Source organism: Lynx rufus, unplaced genomic scaffold (genome assembly GCF_022079265.1).
Source record: "Lynx rufus isolate CCGP_SWC_20201006 ecotype Redwood Valley unplaced genomic scaffold, mLynRuf1.p SCAF_3, whole genome shotgun sequence".
NCBI lineage: Eukaryota > Metazoa > Chordata > Mammalia > Carnivora > Felidae > Lynx > Lynx rufus.
In genome coordinates, this window is record NW_025814845.1 from 38026144 (window position 1) to 38050047 (window position 23904).

At 37.3% G+C, this 23904-nt stretch overlaps 1 protein-coding gene across 4 annotated transcripts in view; it reads right to left on the reverse strand.

The window, feature by feature from the left end:
• FRYL (FRY like transcription coactivator) overlaps positions 1-23904 on the reverse strand; it is a 303326-nt gene that overhangs the window by 123513 nt on the left and 155909 nt on the right. For all 4 annotated transcript variants that reach the window (XM_047091763.1, XM_047091761.1, XM_047091762.1 and 1 more), the window contains 4 exons: positions 16256-16309; positions 12860-12999; positions 11854-11950; positions 178-257 (listed from right to left, as the gene is read on the reverse strand). In XM_047091763.1, the coding sequence (XP_046947719.1) occupies positions 178-257; positions 11854-11950; positions 12860-12999; positions 16256-16309 (371 nt within the window). The remainder of the gene's footprint in view (positions 1-177; positions 258-11853; positions 11951-12859; positions 13000-16255; positions 16310-23904) is intronic.

Below are 23904 nucleotides of genomic sequence, written 5' to 3' on the forward strand. Positions count from 1 at the left end.
GGAAGGAAGGAAAAGAAAAAGGAAGATGAAGGAAGGAAGGAAGGAAAAGAAAAAGGAAGATAAATGCTTTGAACTCTAAAAACAAAACAAATGATCAGAGAGAGTTCAAATTATACTTAAACAGTCTAACCCAGGACTAGGAGAAAAGCAACAATCCCAAGTTAGTATTTTACTTACCCTTCCTTATGTTTAAAGTGCTTAAAAGCTAAGTTTAGAACTTCATGAACTAAGGGATCGGGCACAGGATGAACAGGAATCTAGAATGAAAAAATCATAAAATCAGCAAGAGCTAAGTAGATTATAAGTCTTATGAGTGTTCTCCACATTTCAACTAATTAAATCAAGAACCAGTTTTCATTTCCATGGTATGATCAATTACTAATTTGTCAATATGCCCTTTTTCTAAGGATTCTATTATTTTCTCAGAGAATTTAGTTACCAATCTAATTTAATAACCTCTAAATTTAAGAATATTGGCTGTATAATCACAAATCCTTGAACTAGGCCCATAAAGGGGAAAAAGTAGTCGTTATTGCTGATTTACTGTAATTGTCAGGAAATTAAGACAGTCACACGTACCTCTCTGCAACACCTATGGGAAAGCAACCTCTGGCTGAGTCAGCCACACATTCCATATATAGTCTGATTTTTCTATCATAAACAGTAGCCAAAATGACACCAACTTTTCCAACAATTTAAAACTATTCATGGCCTTATTAGTATTAGAAAATCGTAATTTAAATATCTTTGTTTTGTTTAGTTCTTTAAAAACTATATGCTACTTCCAAATATGTAAACCAAATGAAAATATTTAAAACCAGAAAGTAAAATCCCTGTCCCTTCTCCCATATACAATCACTATCAATAGCTTGATACATATCCTTCCAGATTTTTCCTATCCACACCCACACACCTGATTTTTCTTAAGAAAATGATGCCTCCTCTTTCCATGGCAGTAGTTAGAGCTCCTCCTTTCTTTTCAATGGCCACATAATACTCAGTATATGTTGTATTTAATGAGCTTCCTATCACCTGCCATGTCATTCTAGATTTTCAATAATCAATATGATGTTATAAACATCTTAGACATTTTGGGAATGCAAGCTGGTGCAGCCACTCTGGGAAACAGTGTGGAGGTTCCTCAAAAAATCAAAACTAGAACTACCCTTCGACCCAGCAATTGCACTACCAGGCATTTATCCATGGGATACAGGTGTGCCGTTTCGAAGGGACAAATGCACCCCCTTGTTTATAGCAGCACTATCAACAATAGCCAAAGTATGGAAAGAGCCCAAATGTCCAATGATGGATGAGTGGATAAAGAAGATGTGGTGTGTATATATATATATACACACACACACACATACACGCAATGGAGCATTACTCGGCAATCAAAAAGAATGAAATCTTGCCATTTGCAACTACGTGGATGGAACTGGAGGGTATTATGCTAAGTGACATTAGTCAGAGAAAGACAAATATCATATGACTTCACTCACATGAGGACTTTAAGAGACAAAACAGATGAACATAAGGGAAGGGAAACAAAAATAATATAAAAACAGGGTGGGGGAAAAAACAGAAGAGACTCATAAATATGGAGAACAAACTGAGGGCTACTGGAGGGGTTGTGGGAGGGGGGATGGGCTAAATGGGTAAGGGGCACTAAGGAATCTACTCCTGAAATCATTGTTGCACTATATGCTAACTAATTTGGATGTAAATCTAAAAAAATAAAAAATTAAATTTAAAAAAAAGAAAGAAACATAGGATAAAAGTCCCTGTCTTCCAGGGTCTAAAATATAAGGAAGAATTTCCCATTGGTAGTGATTTCTGTTTCTTTTCTCCTCTTACTTATACTTGTAGTTCTCTGACAAGTCTTAAATTTTATTTAATTTCTGATCACATTTTTTTTTACTGTAACAAATGTTAGAATGTTACCAATCCTGTGTATATTTGATTTTTTTATGGAGAAAGTATTGTAAGCATATAATCATTCATTCATTCCTTTTATTACATACTTTTATAAATATTTAATGCATATATTATGTAAGAAATTATACAGGCTCTGGTATTATAAAAAGTATAGGACATTGGCTCTGTCTCAAAGAGTTTATAATTTAGCTGGGGAGATGTGCTTAAAAGCTAATAATATTTAATGTGCATTGAATCCTGGTATGCAAGTACTGTTATTTTATAAGTATTTTATATGTAATAATTCATTTACTCCCCACAACATTATGAGGTAGGTATTATGATTATCACAGTTTTAATAGACAAATAAATTGAGGTGCAGCGAGATTATATAATTTGCACGATGACTTACATCCTGTAGGTAGCAGAGCCAGGATTTCGAGACTTAAAACTGGACTCCAAAACAGCTGCCATAACACATTAGGTACTTAAAAAAATGAACTGTTTAAGGAGTGTTTATTGGAGGACCCATCATATGCAAAGCTGTCTGCTAGAAAGTGAAATTTAAATGTGTATAGGACGATTCCCAGTTTCAAGAAATTTACAGTCTTCATATACTTATATATATACATATAACATTATATACATATAACATTAGAATGATTGTTATGGATTAATATCTGAAAAACCCATAATGTATCACATGACTCCTACAGGAAAAAATGCATTATGAGTCTCAAACAATTTGTGTATGCATTAACTTTAGGAGCACTTTATTGCCAGGTGAGAACTGGCTCTATGTTACATATAATTACATAGCAAGCATTTAAAAAATGTTTTAACAATTGGAAAATGTTTTCATATTCTTTTTAGAATATTTTCTTATTTAAAATGTTCACGGATTGTGAAATAAATGATCCTCTGGTGCTGTAAAAAAAAAAAAAAAAAAATCTTTGACATCTAACTTTATATACTTGTATAGTTCCACGGGAAAGAGCCCAAAAGGAGGAACTGATGGATCAAAGATTATAGGGGCACCTGGGTGGCTCAGTGGGTTAAGCATCCAACTTTGGCTCAGATCATGAACTTGCGGTTCGTGGGTTCAAGCCCTGCGTCAGGCTCTGTGCTAACAGCTCGGAGCCTGTAGCCTGCTTCTGATTCTGTGTCTCCCTCTCTCTCTGTTCCTCCCTTATTTGCACTCTGTCTCTCCCTCTCTCAAAAATAAAGATTAGGAAAAAAAATTTTTTTAAAGATTACACAAGTCACCGCTGATATATATTCAAGTTCTAAATATTTGTGGATCTGCTTCTGAGCTCACTATTCTATTAATTTTTATATGTCGGTACCAAAATCATACAGTCTCCATTATCAGGCTTTATAAATAAGTTTGCTGTCTGATACTGAAAGTACCCTTTATTCTTCTTCAGAGAGCACTTAGCCACTTTTGGCCCACTGTTCTTCCATATTCAATCTAGAGTCACCCAAGTTACATAAAAACTGTTAGGATTTTTATTGGAGTTGCAATGAATCTATAGATCAATTTGGGGTTAACTGTATTCTTCTTCATTTACATGGAGTATCTTTTCACTTCTTTAAGTTTTTGGCAAGGTTTTATAATTTTCTGTTGTTGCCCTTTGTTGTACTTATTCCTAAGATGATAAACGTATGAAAAGATGCTTAATTAGTAATAAGGATGATGAAAGTACACAAAGTATCATTTTACACCTATTCAGTGGGGGAAAGTCTGACAACACCAAACAGCACAGATAATGTAAATGAATCAGATTTCACAGACATTGCTGGTGTAAGTTTAAATCAATTTTTTACACAGCCTACCATCTAGTGAAGCAGATCAAAGTATGCCACCACAAAATGTGGCACTTCGGCTTGAGAATTATTTTGAGCTGAAGGCAACTGAGAAACAGCAGGTGCAGGAAGAGCTCTCCACCCTCCCCCTTTCTGCCTAAAAGCAGTCTCCCCTCCTCTTTCCTGTACCACAAAAAGAAGAAGACTTGGTAAGGAGACAGGTCTGCACAAACTTACTAAAGAGCCCTTATCTTCCATTAGTTTCCCCCACGTATTTTCCTTTTCCCAATTTACCACCCCTAGAAGCCCAAACATTTTTCCTTTGTCTTGTCACTTCACAATGTACTGCGCTTTGTTGAGTTTTGGGGCTTAACCATTCTTTGTGTATTCAACTGTTTCCCTATGAAGGCCTCCATATGCATATGTCATAAACCTTTTCTCCTGATAATCTGACATCTGTCAGTTTAGTCTGCAGGGCTCCAGGAATGAACCTAAGAAGGTGGAGCCCCAACACACTAGCAGTTACATGCCTAAGAAAAAAATAATGTATAGCCACACACGTCATGGATTAATTCTAACAACATACTGTTGAGTGAAAATGTTAAGTCCCAGAGGACAACATACGCATGATACATTTTTTTATGAAGTTCAAAGACAAGAGAAACTTAATATTCAAACATATAGGAAAGCATTTTTTTAAAGAGAATAATTAACATAAAAATCAGAAAAATGGGAAGAGGGTAGCCAGGCAATGAACTAGGAGAGATTCACATAATGAGACTTAAATTATAGGTATTGGTGGAGCTCACAGGTAATCAGTATAGTGTAAACAAACACACAGAGGTCAATGATGACAGTGTGTCTGGAGCCAAGATCATGATTTATCACATTCTTTTGCTGGAAGTCCAATTAAAACAAAAAATGCATGGGAATTACACATTTCCTTGAAAGGTTTAACAACATACATTATAGAACACTTCGCCAACAGGGTAAAATTGTAATAGAGATTTTAATACTACCAAGACAGCCACAAACTAGACTAGGGCAAAGAAAAGCAGAGAATTCTAATTATTCAGAGATGGTGAGAATCTTCCTTGAGGGTTTGACAAAGGAGAGATTTTTATTTAAAATAAAGATAATTTATTTTTGACAAAGGCAAACCAAGAGTCTATGAGGAAGGAGCCGAATTTAGCCCAGAATAATGATCAGGAGCTAGTTCAAACCTAGTAAATAGGTGAGAAACATTAGAAATAGTAACCACAATTACACTGTAATGAGAGACAAGAAACACAAGAAATCCAGTAAGTAACTATTCATTGACATGGATTCAGCTCAATGAGAAAGGTGACTAAACTCGCACAGCGCGGAGAATACTAGCACACCATCTATCTATCTATCTATCTATCTATCTATCTATCTATCTATCTGAGAGAACGTGCGCGCGCATGCACACGAGCAGGGGAGAGGGGCAGAGGGAGAGAGAGGCAATCTTAAGCAGGGCGTGGAGCCCAATGCAGGGCTCAATCTCATGACCCTGGGATCATGACCTGAGCTGAAATCAAGAGTTGGATGCTCAACCCACTGAGCCACCTGGGTACCCCTAGCATCACTCTTAAAATACTGTGCCAGCAGAGGGATACAGGTAGCTGACACAGCTTTGGAAGGTTCACAGTGAACTTTTAGTCCAGGACGGAAGGCTATAGCTCTATCTTGGCTAAGTGGATTGGTATTTGTTGTTGACCAGAGGAGAATCAGAGCATTCATCGCAGATTTCCTAGAAATTGGGACTGTCCTGAAGGACTGAGTCTGGAATCGAGTTTGAAGAAAATGCACTCCATCACAAAATCAAATAGGGATTAAGTGAAGAAGCAGCTGTAATCCAAACTCAACCTTTCTTAGTTCTCAATGAACCTTTTATTTTTTTTAATTTTTTTTTTAATGTTTTTATTTATTTTTGAGACAGAGAGAGACAGAGCATGAGCAGGGGAGGGGCAGAGAGAGAGGGAGACACAGAATCTGAAACAGGCTCCAGGCTCCGAGCTGTCAGCACAGAGCCTGACTCAGGGCTCGAACTCACGGACTGTAAGATCATGACCTGAGCCGAAGTCGGAAGCCCAACCGACCGAGCCACCCAGGCGCCCCTCAATGAACCTTTTAAAAATAGTAGCCTTATGATACAGGAAAGAAGTTTACTCGTCTGTTGGTGGAAGCTGAGATTTGAACATCCCACGTTAATACTGTGCAGAAACTGAATTTATTCTACATAGTAAGGTTCAAGAATTCAGACTCTAGGGGCTCCTGGGTGGTTCAGTCAGTTAAACATCCAACTTTGGCTCAGGTCATGATCTCACAATCCATGAGTTTGAGCCCTGCGTTGTGCTCTGTGCTGACAGCTCGGAGTTTGGGGCCTGTTTTGGATTCTTTGTCTCCATCTCTCTGCCCCTCCCCCACTCAGGCTCTGTCTCTCTTGCTCTCAAAAATAAATAAACCATAAAAACAAAATTAAAAAAAAAAAAGAATTCAGACTCTACAAGAACAACTTAACCTTTGTCCCACAATGGAAGACTAAATTTTAAACCCATAATATCTTTAAGCAGAGATACTTAACTAGGAATTTTATGAATGTATAATTATAAGAAGCTTTTAAATCTTTTATAGGCAAACACATCACCATAAAAGTGTAACAATCATGTCTCATTGATAAAGGAATTTCAGAATACTGGCTCATCAATTAAGTAGAGGCATGACAATCTTTTACTTGGTAGTCTGAATACCTCTTTTTAGGAAAACACTATTATCTCGTATTAAGAAGAAACTGAAAACAGTATTCCCCAAGTGCTCCTTACATCCACACCAAGCTGACGAACTTATTGTAAGTAAACTATATATAATCAAACCTTTATACAATAAACTTTTTTTCATTAAAAATACAGAAAGATAAGTGATAAAATTATAGAAAGACCATGGATTTTGGTTTGGTTTAATGAAACCAATGCTTCTCTTTTTACTGGTTATGTAACCACGAGGAAGTTTCCACTTCCCCATCTGTAAATGCACGCAAAAGATTGGAACCCTATCATCACTAGCCCGGAGAGAAAAATCGAGAATATTACAATTGGAGATTGATTCTTGTCCTCCCACCTTTTCCTTCTATCTCTCAAAGGGACTAGGCCAGAATTCGTACCTTCTGAGAATGTAGGGCAGATGAAGGGACTAGAATATAAGGGTGGAGATACTGAGGCAAAGCCTGGGAGGGAAAAATGGCAGGAAACCAGGGCCCATTCAAGAAGCAGGGAGGCCCTGTATTCTCCCAGCCTGATCTTCCCTCAGTTGGGCCCATAAAGTAGGCCCTAAGGTAATGAAAACATTGCTACAATCGAAGCTGCTGTCCCATACATCCCAGTCAGCCTGTGGCTACCCACTGAGAGTTAAAACAGAGCAGATATCTACCACCGCGTGATGCCAAACTTTAGTCAGGAATAGGCTAGTCTTGGATCAGTCAGCCTGACTTCCGGAACTTATTCCAGAATTCATGGTGCTAGTCATATGGGCTGGCCCCAGACACTTCACTGACCTTGCAATAATGCAACACTGCATTTCTGTGATCTAATTTTTTATATTCCACTTACCGTGTGCTGTGTTGTGGTTTTACCATATTGCTTTCCTCACAGGGATGTTTAATGTGCTCCAGGCCGGAGATGTGAAATACAAGTTAACATAAACCTATAATTTCTCCTGAACAGTCTCATTTGGTCTAGCTATGCCTCAAGTCTGACAATGACAGCTAGGGACACTACTTAGCCACGCTGTGTACTCTTTATTACTTACTACCCAACGATCGCCACCATCAACACTTTTTATGTGTCTGCATGGCAGGTATTAGTTAAGGATTTTTATAAATAGCGTTTGTAACACTTAGTCTTACAAGGTAGGTATTTGTCTCCTATTTGACAGACGAGGGAACCGAAGTTCAGAAGTTGGGTGTGTACCTCTCTAGAATACACTGTGCGCTATCAAAATGCATTTAATAAAGGAAACACGTAAGGAAAGAAAAACTTCCAGTTTTATCATATTATAGCCAAAAACAAAAACAAAAACAAAACCCACAGAAACAGGAAATGAAAGAAGAAATAGATCTTTTCTCTAATTTTTGGAAGAAAACAAGCACAACTTCTAAACATTTTAAGAATGAACATTATCAGGATGCACAGACATTCTTACAATCCCTACACTTCACCCCCTATTTTCAATAATAACAGTAATAATAATAAAAATACTCCCAAACTGAATCTCAAACACAAGGTGGCAGGGGTGGGGAAGAATCCCACTTGGGTTTATAGAGAAAAAGTTCTCCTTTCATGGAGTAATATTCCCACTCACGGTATCCAGGCTTTTCAGATCTTGTCACTTGTGTGATTTTAGAAGCCGCTCTAACTCGACTTCAACATTCAAGAAGGATATATCTAGTAGACTCTGAAGAGCACCCAGGGGTGCCTGGCTGGCTTGGTCAGAGGAGCATGCAACTCTTGACCTCGGGATCATGAGTTCAAGCCCCCATTGCCTATAGAGATTACTTAAACAAATAAAAACTTAGAAAAACAAACAAAACAAAGGAATACCCACGTTTTATTCCAAGGCTATTCCCACTACCACCTCTCAAGCTTTAATGCTTTTATCACATCTTGAAAGTGAAAAACAATAAAATCAGGTTGAGATTTGGATACTGGGGAGTCAGCAAAGCTCATTCATTACCTAAAGGGCCAGTCCTCAATGCAAAGGGGAATAAACACATTCAGCCTCAGAAAAACCACAAATCACTGCATACCCTTCAGGGATACTCATCCACGTCTAAGATGCTAATGTTAAATCTGAAAATACTAAGGAGGTACTCCACCTTCTGATACTTCATAACAGCACTAATAAAACTAAGCCAAGAGTTGGCAGTGGTCACAAACCAAGTTTTCCAATCTTATTTGTCTCAATGAGTAAATGACTAAAATTTAAATGAAAAGAAAACTGCTTCAAACTTTCTAAATGTTTATGTTGCTGCTTAAACATGCTTTTATCATGGATTTGAAAGCCTTTGGTAGTAACCTGCTACAATTTGCAGTTGGCCATGACCCCCAAATTATGTTTGACTTTCTTGAAAAAATAAAATCAGTCCTCCACCATCTTGAATTAATTCTGTTCCCACAGTGAATCATACTAATTTCATCTCATTTATACGAACTCAATTCTTTGTCTAACGTGTTATGATTAAAACTTTAATTTAATTTTCCAAGATGCTGGCCATTTCACCTAATTTTGTATCACTGATTTTACCAATATTTTTATTATTAACAGGAGAAAAAGCTTGGGAGGAGAAAGTGAACTAGCTTTATAATCATCAGTGAGTCACAAAATTAACAATATTTCTTCATCTGCAAAATGAAAATAACAGATAATATTTATTGGGCACGTTCCATGTCCCAGCATTATTGTATTCAACACTCATGATTCTCAAAAAGGATTCTGTTATCCTCCCTCTTTTACAGAGGAAGAAAGAGTTAGTGGCTAATAGCTTGCCCAAGTTACACAGCAAGGAAATGACAAAGCTGATGAAAACACTTGCCCTGGAGGTCTCCCAGTTTATTATAATGACCAGCTGATACAAAGGATATAGAGCCTTTATGCATCATAAAGAGTTCTAAACACACAGGAAGACATGACCAATTATTTAAGAAACAAAAATTTATAACAGATGAGGTCAAGGACTAACTCGTAAGTAATATTTACTCCTCCTTAAGACTGGCCCAACCATGTATCAATACTTCAGTACTCCTGGGGCCATCCATCTCATCAAATAAAACGGAGTCATGTTTTAATATGTGTCTATTATGTGGGGCAAAAGTAAAAGTCCTATTAAATTCAAGATATATTACATTGATTAGTCTCCAGATCTATTAAACCCTACATCACTTTGACATGGTAGAAAATTGGGTTAGTTTGTCATGATATTTCAGAAAGTCCTATTGATTTTTACTTCATTTTCTCAGGTTTTATTAGTTTTGAAGAAGCTAAAAAGACTTGCCTTTTACTAGGGAAAAAAGACCTATGTAAGATTTTTAATAAATAAAATATAGCCGTGTTCTTTGTGACGTATTTTATTCTTTCATGGGTTCAACTGAATGAAAAGTATGAGGATAATGGTAAAAGAGAGAAAAGAGCTAGTGGAAAGGCTACTATGGGTTGGAACAATACGGAAACGGAACCAAAAACAAAGATTAGCTATTAAAGCTGCTGTATTTCCTTTTTTCACACTCTGAGTCCACGTGAACCACAGTTCTGAAGGGATTTTGTGCAATGGACTTGAAAAAACAAGCCCAAAGAAAAAATGGCCTCAAGTTTATAGATCCTTATGGCTTTCTCCACTAGAAGACCTATCTGGATTATTTTTTAAGAGAAGGGGGAAGGAAGGAGGATGAAGACAAAGACAATGGAGAAGGGGAAAGAACAGGGGAGGAGGTGGGGGAGGAAGAGAAGGAGAGACAAAAATCTAAACAGGGTTGTCTGTGCACTTAAGTTTTGAAACTACAATTAGGGGCAACTTTCAGCTGAGAGACTGATTGGCAAGTCAAAGAATGTCTTGGGAAACAAAGGACAAAAGGCATAATGGAGCCAGATCAGAGAGGGTCTTGTATGTCTTGGGAAGTTTACAATTCACCTGCTTAAAGAAGAAACCCTATACTATTTAATTAAGCAAAGAAGTGCAAATGGTGGCTACCATACCACTCACACGACCTACATCAGCACACAAGAGATGCTAGAGGTCAACCAGCATGAGTCCTAGGCAAAGTTCATTCATGGTCAGTGGCGGTTCTGGTCCTCAGCTCTCTTCTATCCCTAATTAATTTGGCCTCAGGTCTTGGGATCCTGGCTGAACTGAGATCACAGAAAGCAAATTGGGCTTGTTTGCACAACTCCCAGAGGGAATTTCTTTCCTACATCTAGTAAAAAACTTTGATGAAAGGTACAAAGTAATTAAAGTGATTTTCACCTTTGATTAACTCAGTTTTCTGTTTTTCCTATTTAAAACTTTTATTTGTAGATTTCAGATATTCGGATTTCAATAATTTTCCACTTATGTCATAAAAACAAAGTATGAAGAAATACATAATTCAAATAATTTTATATTGCCTATGTCAAAAAACAGTCTGTCAATTAACTTTTATATCTCACATTTGCTGTTTGTTTTCATGTTATAAATTCCATTCCATCTTACATAACAAAAACAAAACTCCTTGTCCAAACCTGCCATGTGCAAAATGTGTTTTATTTCTTTTAGATTATCTAACTCTTTTCAAAACATTACAGTGTGCATGGCTGGAAATATGTGGTTCATCTTTGAATGATCTATAACTTTTTAAAGACTACAAACTAGCAAAAAATACTTTCATGCATTTGAACAAAATAGTTGGCTTTATTAAACAAAAAACCAAAAATAGACCAAAGAATACTTTTTGGGGGGTATACATTTAAATACCTGCACTGATTTTGAATAGTAAAAACATACATGATACCAGACATTACATGCTTATAGCTTTACTGACTGTGCCATTCAGACGTGAAACTCATGAGCACAGTGTGAGAACAATGATGGCATTCTAGAGTCATTGATAAAACATAAAAAACTTATTATCACTTGTCCAAAGACCATGCGCACCTGACAGTTTGGTCCCACCCATGTCAAACCACCCCTATTCCTCAACTCCAACCGTACGACGATTACACATTGGAGGGCAGGCTTGATGCCTTTGGAAGAGAAACCCTTTGACAGTGGACTAAGGTACATGAATGACAGACAGGGAGACTATATTCACAGCTGGAAGCCCACATTTAACACAATTACTACTCAGCTCAATTTTGCAAACAAGATCCCCTAACTGCGATGGCATACAAAGGTAAAAAGAATGGGAAACGATAGGTACAGGCCATGAAAGCCGTAGGCGACTGAAAGAGGTGTAATTAAATGATAGAAATCTAGTTAATGTGGGCCAGAATTGTAGACATAACATCCTAAATACGGTAAATGAAACATGAAGGCAAAATAAGAATAAGAAACACAGACACTGCAGAAACAAAAGGGCTTCTTACCTGCTTTAGAACTTCAACTAAAACTAAACAAAAAATGAAATCTACGGCTAAGTCTCTCCTCTCAAGAAGATAATCTCTTTCACGTTGCTGTTCATCCCTGAAACAAGAACCCCAAATTAGGAATGCACTTAAGACCATAAATTTTAAAAGAGCTATTGGTTAGCTATTATTAGTACAAGTTGTTTTTAAGCTATCCAATGTATGTAATTACATATTCTCATTTTCTTTCTCTTGTTGCATATTTTGTACAGTATTTATAAACACATGTCACTACTGTATCTGTCAGAAATTAAACCCATTCTAAAGGAATCAGTAAGAAAAATATTTTAAATTCTACTTAGAAAATCTAGCACTGCTCCATATTTGATTAGTATTTTTTTTAATTAAGAGCTGAAACAAAAGTAATAATTCTTCTGGTGAAAATAGAGTGCCAGGTAACTGTTCGCGTATCTAAGTTGAAAAATCACAAATGGCATCGACTCAAGCCCCATTCTAAACTATGGACCATTTTCTGAACATGCAAAGCCAATACCTCTCTGGAAAATCTGAGGTGGGGGAAGACAAGTTCTGGGATTGGAGCACCGAGGACAGTCTCACGGTATCGTGATACAGGGTCTGGCAGTCCTCCTGGATCACAACAGTTGCTTCCCTTCACAACAGGAAGGACCTTGTCTGAATCGGGACCTTGTCTGAATATTTTCTTAACTTCGTCTACAACTATTAAAGATCCTCGCTGAACTATTGAAAGGGCACTCCTGAAATTCATTTTTGTGTGACTATCCCAGTGGTGAGGACTGTGGAGCAGCACCTACTTTAACTGGTACCTTCCCTTGATTTACAGTTAGGTATGGACTATCCTTTCCCTTTACTATCAGTCTCATAACAGCAGGAATCAATATTTTTGCTCAGAAATCAAACAATAACTCTCTTCAGTTGAAAACACTATCACCCCCTTCACAGAAAGTGTTTCAATTCTAGGTCGAAGAGTGGGAAAGGAGCCACTTACCCCTTAGACTTTGTGCTAGATCGAGGCCTGTACTCATAAGATTCATCTTCAGTTCCATTCTGGCGTCTGTACCAGTCAAACAAGGTGCGAAGTAAGGAAGGGAGACAGTGCTCTGCTACGGAGCTCATAGAGCTTATCAACTGAAAACACAAGATGTCACCAGAAGATAAAATACATCATTGAAGTAATACAATCCTGACTCTATTAGCCATCATTTGTTAATGATTACTAGGATAACATTTCTAGGATAAACACAGTAATTCAAACACAATAAATGTGTTTTAAAATAAAAGTAAAGATTAGCGAGGCGCCTGGGTGGCTCAGTTGGTTAAGCGTCCGACTCTTGATTTTGGCTCAGGTCATGATCTCATGGTCCGTGAATTTCAGCCCCGCTGTCAGCTCAGGGCTGGCGTGGAGCCTGCCTGGGATTCTCTCTCTCCCTCTCTCCCTGCCCCTCCCCTTCTCTCTCTTTCTCTCGAAATAAACAAACTTAAAAAAAAAATTAGGGTTTATCCAAGTAATGAAATAAAGTGGGCTGAGTCTCACCCACTATTTAACTTTACCCACATCCATTTGGTTTAGCTTAGAAGCTTTCTACCTTTTTCCTGCCTCCATATGCTACTCACATGTGTAAAAACATGACCCTCAGTAACATCATTGATTATACAGAGGGATACCTCTGGGAGAACACACAACATGAGAAAACCACACCTGCTTCCTTCCCCCTGGCCCATTCCTCCATGCTCATGTGAACAGAAGGCTGTAAATACTGCCACCAGAATGAATCAAGAGAGGTAAGAACAAAGAAGACTACATTCTGTTAGTACTGTGCGAAAGGACCAGTCTACTTTGTACCGCTATGATGTAGAACGATTATAATTACATTATTAATTTGTGATACCCACAAAGAAACGTATTAGAAAAGAAACATAAATGTGTTGCAAACAAGCTTTCAAAGCTTAGAATATATAAGGGGAGAACATAAGGATAAATGTAATGGGATGAGCAACTGCTATTCGGTTTGAAGCATCCCTGAAACTATTTGAATTCTAGGTGAATATCAGATTCATTGCATGAATGAACTCAGCTTTCCTGTAGTGGGTAGATAGTAAGAGGCACACCAGCTGCCATTAGCAAGCAGCCCCTAAGGTCACTCTTCCTCTGGGGTATCTTGAGCAAAAGAAAAAAAAAAAAAAAAAGAAAAAGAAAGAAAAAAAATCTTTTTATTCTTTCTGTATCTGATACAACTCATTGCTCGTAATAATAATATTTTTTTTTAATTTTTTTTTCAACGTTTATTTATTTTTGGGACAGAGAGAGACAGAGCATGAACGGGGGAGGGGCAGAGAGAGAGGGAGACACAGGATCGGAAACAGGCTCCAGGCTCCGGGCCATCAGCCCAGAGCCCGACGCGGGGCTCGAACTCATGGACCGCGAGATCGTGACCTGGCTGAAGTCGGACGCTTAACCGACTGCGCCACCCAGGCGCCCCGTCGTAATAATAATATTTTAAAGTATACCGTCAAACATGCTTCACTTTGTTTTTCTTAACCAAAAAATGATGTGTTGCAGGGCTACTCAAGGTCTTGTTCGGGTCCAGGACTATAGAAAGTGTCAGCTAATGAAGATAAATTGATACCTCTACAAATTAAACATTTAATATTTTATATTCTTCATATAACTTCAAAATGTACTTCATCTAGGAAAATAGTAAAAAAAAACCAAACAGTCTATTTGATTGTATAGGCTCTTTTTCATTATCTGCCTTCCTTTAATCATGCTTTTATATATAATTAGCATAATTTGACAGGCAAACAGTTTCTAATATAGCTCATTAAAGTAAAAACAAGATTCAATTTTACTTAACTAATTTTTCGAATTTTATCTTATTAACAATGAAGAGTATCACTCAAAGGAAATCCTTTTAATATCTAAGAAGGAACAATAAAATACCATCTGCTATTATAAATATATATTAGTTTATACCACACCTGGCTTTGTACTGTAAAAAAAAAAAAAAAAAAAAGGTTGAACTGTGAGGCATAACCATTAAAAGTTTTCTTAATCATTTACATAAAAAAGCAAATGGAAATATTCCTTAAAACACTGTTTAATAGGATTTCTAATTCTGATTATACATTTATTCATCATTAGTGAATTTAAGACCTGAATAATTTAAATGTCTTTAAAATAACAGATTAATAGGTAAATAAAAAATAATAATTAATACCTTTTGCAGTTACTTTAAGATTTGAAAAGCATTATATAAGGTGATCTTAATATTTACTTTAACAGAGAACTAGTCTTCCTACCTACGGTTTCTTCTTAGGCCACTGGCTATTTACTAAATATATGCATCAGAATCACCTAGGGAGCTATTATAAAATACAGGCGCCAGAGCCCTGCTCTTGATTATTCTCATTCAGAATTGGGCTGGAATCCAGAAACAATATTTTGTTAAGTCTCCACCAAGTAATTCTAACCAGTCATCATTATCTAGTCAATTAGACTCATATCATGAACATTAACATCTGTTTCCTAGATACAGAATCATGAGAAAAGTAGCACAGGAATACTAGATTCCAATAGAAAACTAATCTGGGTTATTGGTTTTTGCAAACAATCAATATATAATAAAATAATTCTTGAACAAACATAATTATGACAAAAATAGCATTTGATCAAACATTTCATCTCAGCAAGAGGAAAGAATTAACATTAAAGGAATATCACACTCATTTTTAGATATCAATATTCTATTTAAAGTTTCTGATAACCCCAACAAGAAAAAATAAAAATGTTAAAAGATAAAACATTATTATGTAAAACTTGTATGAACTGATACACAAGGAAAGATTGAGGTATGTAATTGGAAACATTTTAAGAAAATTTAAAAGGCACAGTAAAGAGATTACCAATGAAAAGTACTAAGATGCTAAATAAACAGAAATGAATCAAGTTCACAGATCATTCCATGAACTATAAGGTTCACAGCTCATAGTTCATTCCATTTGCTTTGTCAAAAAACAAACTACCAGGGGTACCTGGGTGGCTTAATCAGTTAAGCGTCCGACTTTGGCTCAGGTCATGATTTCACACTTCCTGAGCTCGAGCCCCAAATCAGGCTCTGTGCTGACAGCTCAGAGCCTGTAGCCTGTTTCGGATTCTGGGTCTCCCTCCCTCTCTCTGCCCCTCCCCTGATTGTGCTTTCTCTCTCAAAAATAAATAAATAAACATTAAAAAGTACTACCAATTTCAGACTGAATCTAATACGTAATGATATAAATGGTCACTAAACAAGATAAAATAATTTCTTAATATTGGATATATTTGAACCGGACTGTTAGGATGAACATTTTCCTTGAAGGAAAAAATATTCCCCCCAAATTGGCATACCTGGTCAAACTGAAGATCTTCACCTCTTTGAAGAGATCTAGACAATGGCTTCTCCTACAGTTAAAAAGAAGCACAAAATATTAGCAATCTTATATATGATAAGCAGATTCGCCGGTTGGTTTTGTTTTTGTTTTCATTTGTAATTAGATTTGATTAAACAAAGGTAAGACTCCCTCTTGCCCAGGGTCACATAATTAACATTCAAGTCCCAGTACTATGGCTCCAGAGCCAGATACCCTCCAAAGAGAGTGCCCATAAGTCACATGATTGGGAAGGGGGTGGGGGTGCCCACAGTAGACAGAAAAGAAATACTGGGAGATGATTCCTAGGTTTCCAGTCTGTGCATAGATGGAGGAATGGTGGTACCATACTCTGAAAGTGGGAACACAATGAGAAGACAAAGTTTGGGTGGAAGGATAGATTTCGGTCATGTTGAGTTTTGAAGTCCCTATAAGCCATAAAAGAGAAGATGTTGACTAATAAGGGCTTGAAGAACACAGAACAGATTGGCCTGTGTATAGAAAGGAACCAAGTTCATAAAACAAAGTCATTTACCTAAAAAAGAAAAAGTAAGAAGAGGGCCTAGATTTGAATTTTGAGAAATGCCAACAGTTAACGTTAATGTACTCAACCACATGAGATTATCAGTGGCTCCCTAAATTCCTTCAATTTAAAATGACCCATTTCTAAAAACAGAAACCTTTCTTACAATGTTCATGTGGAGAAATAATCAGGAATAAGAAAAACTTCAAACACAATAGATCACTGTATCAGTAAAGAAAACACAAACAAATACATATGGGAACATAATAAGGGTAGAAATTCAAACACTGGGGCAAAGATGGAAAATTTAACATATGGTGTTGGGACAGTCAGGTTGTCAGAAGGAAAAATTAAACAGGCTCATTACCCTAGTGAATCCTAAATGTTTTAAAAGTTTAAATATAAGAAATAAAATCACTAAAATCCTAGAAGAAAAAGAAGTCCTAGATGATGGTAGTTTTGTGTTGTTTTTTAAACAAGCTTAGTTCTTTCTAAATATGAACAAAATGCAGAAGCAAAAAAGAAAAATAGCAAATTCAACCACATATAAATAAAAAATGAAAAAGTATATGGGTGGTAAAAAAAAAGTGACAAGATAGGAAAAATATCTACAACAGTTATTTAGACTAAGGTATAATTTCCTTAACATACAAAAAGTTCCTATAGATCAGTAGGGGGAAAAAATCCAATAATTCAGTAGAAAAAACGTACAAAGAATCAACAGATAGCTGACAAAAAGGAAATGTTTACAGCTCATACATATCTGTTCATATACTTAACCTCATTCACAAGAGCAAGACAAGTTAAAAACACAAAGAAATCCAACCTATTAGACTTCCAAAGACCTCCAAAAGTCTGAGCACGATGTGTTGAAGTTACCTACTACTGAACAGAACTCTCAAATAATGTCAATGTGTAAATGGGGAACAATCTCCTTAGAAAACTATCTGGCAATATTCGGCAAAGTTTTGAAATGTACACATCCTTTGACCCAGGAAAAATTTCACTTATAAGTATTTGTCTTATATAGTCACATATCTGCAAAATGATGTTCATAAAAGAATATTTGCTATAGCTTCATTTGCAAAAGCCAAGATTAGAAAAAAATAAAAGCCTACCTATATTAATATACATCTATAGAATATCAAGAAGACTTTTTTTTTTATATGAAGTTTATTGACAAATTGGTTTCCATACAACACCCAGTGCTCATCCCAAAAGGTGCCCTCCTCAATACCCATCACCCACCCGCCCCTCCCTCCCACCCCCCATCAACCCTCAGTTTGTTCTCAGTTTTTAACAGTCTCTTATGCTTTGGCTCTCTCCCACTCTAACGTCTTTTTTTTTTTTTTTTTTCCTTCCCCTCCCCCATGGGTTCCTGTTAAGTTTCTCAGGATCCACATAAGAGTGAAACCATATGGTATCTGTCTTTCTCTGTATGGCTTATTTCACTTAGCATCATACTCTCCAGTTCCATCCACGTTGCTACAAAAGGCCATATTTCATTCTTTCTCATTGCCACGTAGTATTCCATTGTGTATATAAACCACAATTTCTTTATCCATTCATCAGTTGATGGACATTTAGGCTCTTTCCATAATTTGGCTATTGTTGAGAGTGCTGCTATGAACATTGGGGTACAAGTGCCCCTATGCATCAGTACTCCTGTATCCCTTGGGTAGATTCCTAGCAGTGCTATTGCTGGGTCATAGGGTAGGTCTATTTTTAATTTTCTGAGGAACCTCCACACTGCTTTCCAGAGCGGCTGCACCAATTTGCATTCCCACCAACAGTGCAAGAGGGTTCCCGTTTCTCCACATCCTCTCCAGCATCTATAGTCTCCTGATTTGTTCATTTTGGCCACTCTGACTGGCGTGAGGTGATACCTGAGTGTGGTTTTGATTTGTATTTCCCTGATAAGGAGCGACGCTGAACATCTTTTCATGTGCCTGTTGGCCATCTGGATATCTTCTTTAGAGAAGTGTCTATTCATGTTTTCTGCCCATTTCTTCACTGGGTTATTTGTTTTTCGGGTGTGGAATTTGGTGAGCAAGACTTTTTTTTTTTAACATGAAATTTATTGTCAAATTGGTTTCCATACAACACCCAGGGCTCATCCCAACAGGTGCCCTCCTCAATACCCATCTCCCACCCCCCATCAACCCTCAGATTGTTCTCAGTTTTTAAGAGTCTCTTATGGTTTGGCTCCCTCCTTAACTTTTTTCCCCCCTTCCCCTCCCCCATGGTCTTCTGTTCAGTCCAAGAAGACTTTTAAAAGAATGGCAAAGCTCAGTATGTATTAACGGAATAATCTAGGTATAATGGGTGCATACCACTCACACATACATACACACACACACACACACACACGCTACTAAATAATATAGAATACCTCTTTAAAAAAATAAAGAAATACGTGTTTGCAAGTGGGAAAAGAAACTGGGACAGTTTGGATAAGGGGAGGGTTTGGGGCTGGGAGTAGAAAATTGCTACTACAGATTTTTGTACCATTGAACTTGCATACCACAGTAGCCAAGGGAAAAGACTACATAAAGAAAGACATAGTGTATTGACAGTGAAACATAATAGTTTCATGAGGTGACCTTTGAGTATGGTTGCTTCCTCTTAATTTAAATGGTACCAGGAAAAGTTTCTGATTTAGTGTTGTGTCTTCCTTCAGCGCACAACAGTGTTGGAATCTTTTTTTTTTTTTCCATTTGTTCTATTAATTTGTTTACTAAAAAAACAAATACTGAGTTCCTATTATGAGCAAGCAGCATCTGTGAACCAAAGAGGGCTCAGAGGACTACTGTGGAAAGCTTAGACCCTTTACCCTTCAGCTACTGGGTCTGGGGGACAAAACTTATAGTAAAGTCCTCCAACCCTCTCTCACCTGAATGCCTACTCTTTCTTGCTTATATGAAGAGATGACCCAAAATGGATCCCTCCAGATCACTGTCTAGAGTTAGTATAGAAAGACTGTCATCAGTACATAAAGCGGACTCCATCCAGTAGAAAACAAAGGAGTGAAGGAATGGGTTATGATGCGACCTTGCAATGAGTTGAGAGGAGGGTGAGCAAAGAAAATCCTAGACAGATAAAAATGTTGATGGGTACTGGACACGGTGATGATTAATTTTATGTCACAGGGTGCCCAGATATTTGGTTAAACATTTTCTGGGTGTGTCTGTGAGGATGTTTTGGGGACGAGATTAATATTTGAATTGGCAGAGTGAACAACTGGTAGAGTGACCTGAAAGCAGGTAGACTGAGACTCCCTAATGTGAGTGGGCCTCATCCAATCAGTTGAAGGCCTGAGGAGCATGAATAGGTGGACTCTTCTGAGAGGAGTAAGAACTCCTCCTGCCTGCCTGCCCTGAGCTGGGACACCTCAAACTGAAACATGGGTTCGTCTCGGAGCAGCTTTCAGACTGGAACTTATACCAGCAGCTCCCCTCGGTCCTCAGCTTACCCACTCCAGATCTTGGGACTTCTCAGCCTCCAGAACCACATGAGCCAATTCCTTGTAATAAATTTCTTTTTAGACACATACACACCCTATTGCTTCTGTTTCTCTGGAGAAACTCATAAAAACATCTTTTCAGGTTTGATTTCCTCTTTGATCCAAGGAAAGAATATGTCCCAGGGGAGAAAAAGGTGTCCACATTTACAAAAGATATATAGAAGGACATTAACTAAGCAGTTAAAAATAAGAAGCAACATGGGGTGCCTGGGTGGCTCCGTCAGTTAAGCGTCCGACTTCGGCTCAGGTCATGATCTCACGGTCCGTGGGTTCGAGCCCCGTATCGGGCTCTGTGCTGACAGCTCAGAGCCTGGAGCCTGTTTCGGATTCTGTGTCTCCCTCTCTCTCTGCCCCTCCCCCGCTCACACTCTGTCTCTCAATAATAAATAAATGTTTTAAAAAAATTTAAAAAAATAAGAAGCAACATCAAGGTACAACGAATTCGAGTAAAAAAAATCATGGTGTAGCTACACATTAGAGTATCACACAGGTAGAAATAAACTTGTAGACTGGGAAAATATTCTCAGTGTATTAATATAAATTAGAGAATAACAGATACAATACACTTATAAAAGGATAAAATGTATACATGGTGGTGTATATATATATATATATATATATATATAAATACATTTAAAGCTCTAGAAATATATATACCATACAGCAGTAATAAGAAAAAGAATAACATTGTGTATATAAACCATAATTTCTTTATCCATTCATGATGCTAAGTGAAATAAGCCATACAGAAAAAGACAGATACCATGTTTTCACTCTTATGTGGATTCTGAGAAACTTAACAGAAACCCATGGGGGAGGGGAAGGGGAAAAAAAAAAAAGAGGTTAGTGTGGGAGAGAGCCAAAGCATAAGAGACTCTTGAAAACTGAGCACCTGAGGGGCACCTGGGTGGCTCAGTCGGTTGAGCGTCCGACTTCGGTTCAGGTCATGATCTCACAGTCTGTGGGTTTGAGCCCCACATCGGGCTCTGTGCTGACAGCTCAGAGCCTGGAGCCTGTTTCAGATTCTGTGTCTCCCTCTTTCTCTGACCCTCCCCTGTTCATGCTCTCTCTCTCTGTCTCAAAAATAAATAAATGTTAAAAAAAAAAATTAAAAAAAAACCAAAAAACAAAAAAAACCCTGAGCACCTGAATTCCATGGCAATTTAGTTTCTCAAAGGGATAGATTTTTTTTTACATGTCCTTGGCACTTGGGCCTTCGAAGGATAAGCACACTTGGGTAGTTATCTTGCAGAACAAGTTTTGTATTTCTTAAACCAAGCTACCTATCATTTACAAGCAATATGATTCGGCACAGCAATATATATGCCCAATTGGCTCTAAAATTGAAGGAAAACACTAAGTCCCATAGCAAGTTCCATAGAACACTGTTTCTGAAAGGATCTACAAGTTTGAAAAAATAGTGAGCCAAAGGGACTTTACTCTCCTAACGTGAACTATTTATTTAAGATGAGGGGTTGGGGGTGACAATAAGCAGCTTCTTTTCACTCATTTGATCCCCTGTTATATAAGTCTAAAGGTCTTCGGTAGTATTTTGAGGACTGCTGGTCGAAGTCGTTTATTACTCACAGAGCATGTTTATGCAATAGAGTAATGGCCAAGCCGAATAAAAGAGAGAAGTAAGCTTTTCAGAAACACTTACAGTGTTGTTTTATATGTAACATAATTTATTTCTCAATAAACTCATGCTCCCTCAAAGATTTCTACAGATTTGACATCCTCACTGAGCTTTCCCTAAAAGGAAATGGAGGTGGACTATTTTTCCATAATAAGAACTCAGAAATGATTTTTGAATGTAAAAGGATACTCATGTTACCATAAGTACAAAAATATAAGTGTGCTGCACTAAATACAAATTACTAATCAAGAACTCTGTACTAACCTCTCAGTTTAATTACAGTGTGATTGAGGATGCCCTCATCATCGCTCAAGCAGTTGTAGTGTCTTTCAATATGAGATTTTGAAACAATGAACCATTTAACAATGTTTACAGTATATCACCCATTATAACAACTAAAAAGAACAGAAATTACTTTCTATATTCCCATATACATGCATGCAAAACTTTTGCACAAGAACATTTACCATGGCTTTTTTTTTTTTCCACAGTAGCCCCAAATCTGGGTAACTCCCAAACTACCTATCAATAGAGACTAGTAAAAAAAAAATTATGGTACATTCTTTTATTATACTAATATTCAACTACCAAAAAGAATGAGACAAATTTATATGAGCTAACATAGAACAATCTCTAATTTATACTGTTAAAAATATCTAAGAACTAAAAAAAAAATACACATACACACATATATACAAGCAACATGATTCTGCTTGTTGATATATGTTGAGATAGATATATATATATATATATATATATATATATATATATATATATATAAAATCTCCCATTTGTGCTTAACAAAAAAAGCGGCAGGTGCTACAGACATGGAAAATGATGGACTAAAACCTGGAGACAGTGTTTATCTTGATCCAGAGTAGAAGAATCATTACTTTCATTATGCAAAATTTAGAACTATTTCCACTTATGTCATTATTTCATAATAATATAAAAACTAATAATAATCCTAAGGCTCATCTTCCTTTATGTTCTAATTTGATTCTTCAACTAGGGTATGTATAGAGTACCAAGAGCAACATGTAGCTTCCAGGAAAATCAAGGGTGTTTACTGAAAAGACTTTGGTAGCATAACAAGGATACTGCAACAGCTCACTAATCTGCAACTAAACAGAGCACGGTGAACACACACACACACACACAGCCTCCATTCTCTCCGAAAACTGATCAAGACAGCAGTAAAAGAATTTTACAAGACTTAAAAACCAAAAGGGCAGCGAGAATGGGAGAGGAGGTAAAGAGCAGACGGAAATGCCCAACTAACACATCCCACCCCAGTAAGAGCGAGTCCCCTTGTGGCAAGGGGAAGTCACATGGCTATGCATCTATGCAGCCATCACTCATTCACTGAAATTATTTACTGAGTGTGCAGTATGCCAAGCTCTGGAGACACAACCATGAGCAAACGGGAAAACAATCCCCGTCCTCACAAAGCCAAAAATCTAACGAGAGAGCAACTAAAATATCTATTATCTTAGACAGATTTCGAGATAGGAGGCTGCGATGGGCGTTGAGATTTTAGATAGAAGGACGACTGAGAAGATGACATTTCAGTCACAGCAGGAGGAAAGTGAGTGAGTGAGCTTGCCACACAGAGCAAAGGGAAGATAATCCAGTCGATACTTTGCAACTCCCAAAGGTTTTGGAGAACTTCAGGACTCTGAAAGTGGGAGTAAAGGTGAAGTTAAAAACAAGAGGGCTGGTTGGAGGATTAAGAAAGACTGAGCACCCTCCCCCCTCTTCATTCCCTTCACCGGCTCTGCCCAGCAGGATGACCATCCTCCCTCCACCTTTCCACAGAGGGGCTGTCCTTTTTGGGAGAGAGCAAAACAGAAATGCTGACTGGTGGATGCTATAGTTGAAGACAAGGTATCACACTGAAGACAAGCAGCTCCAGTAAAAATTTATACACCAAATAGCAGAAACACT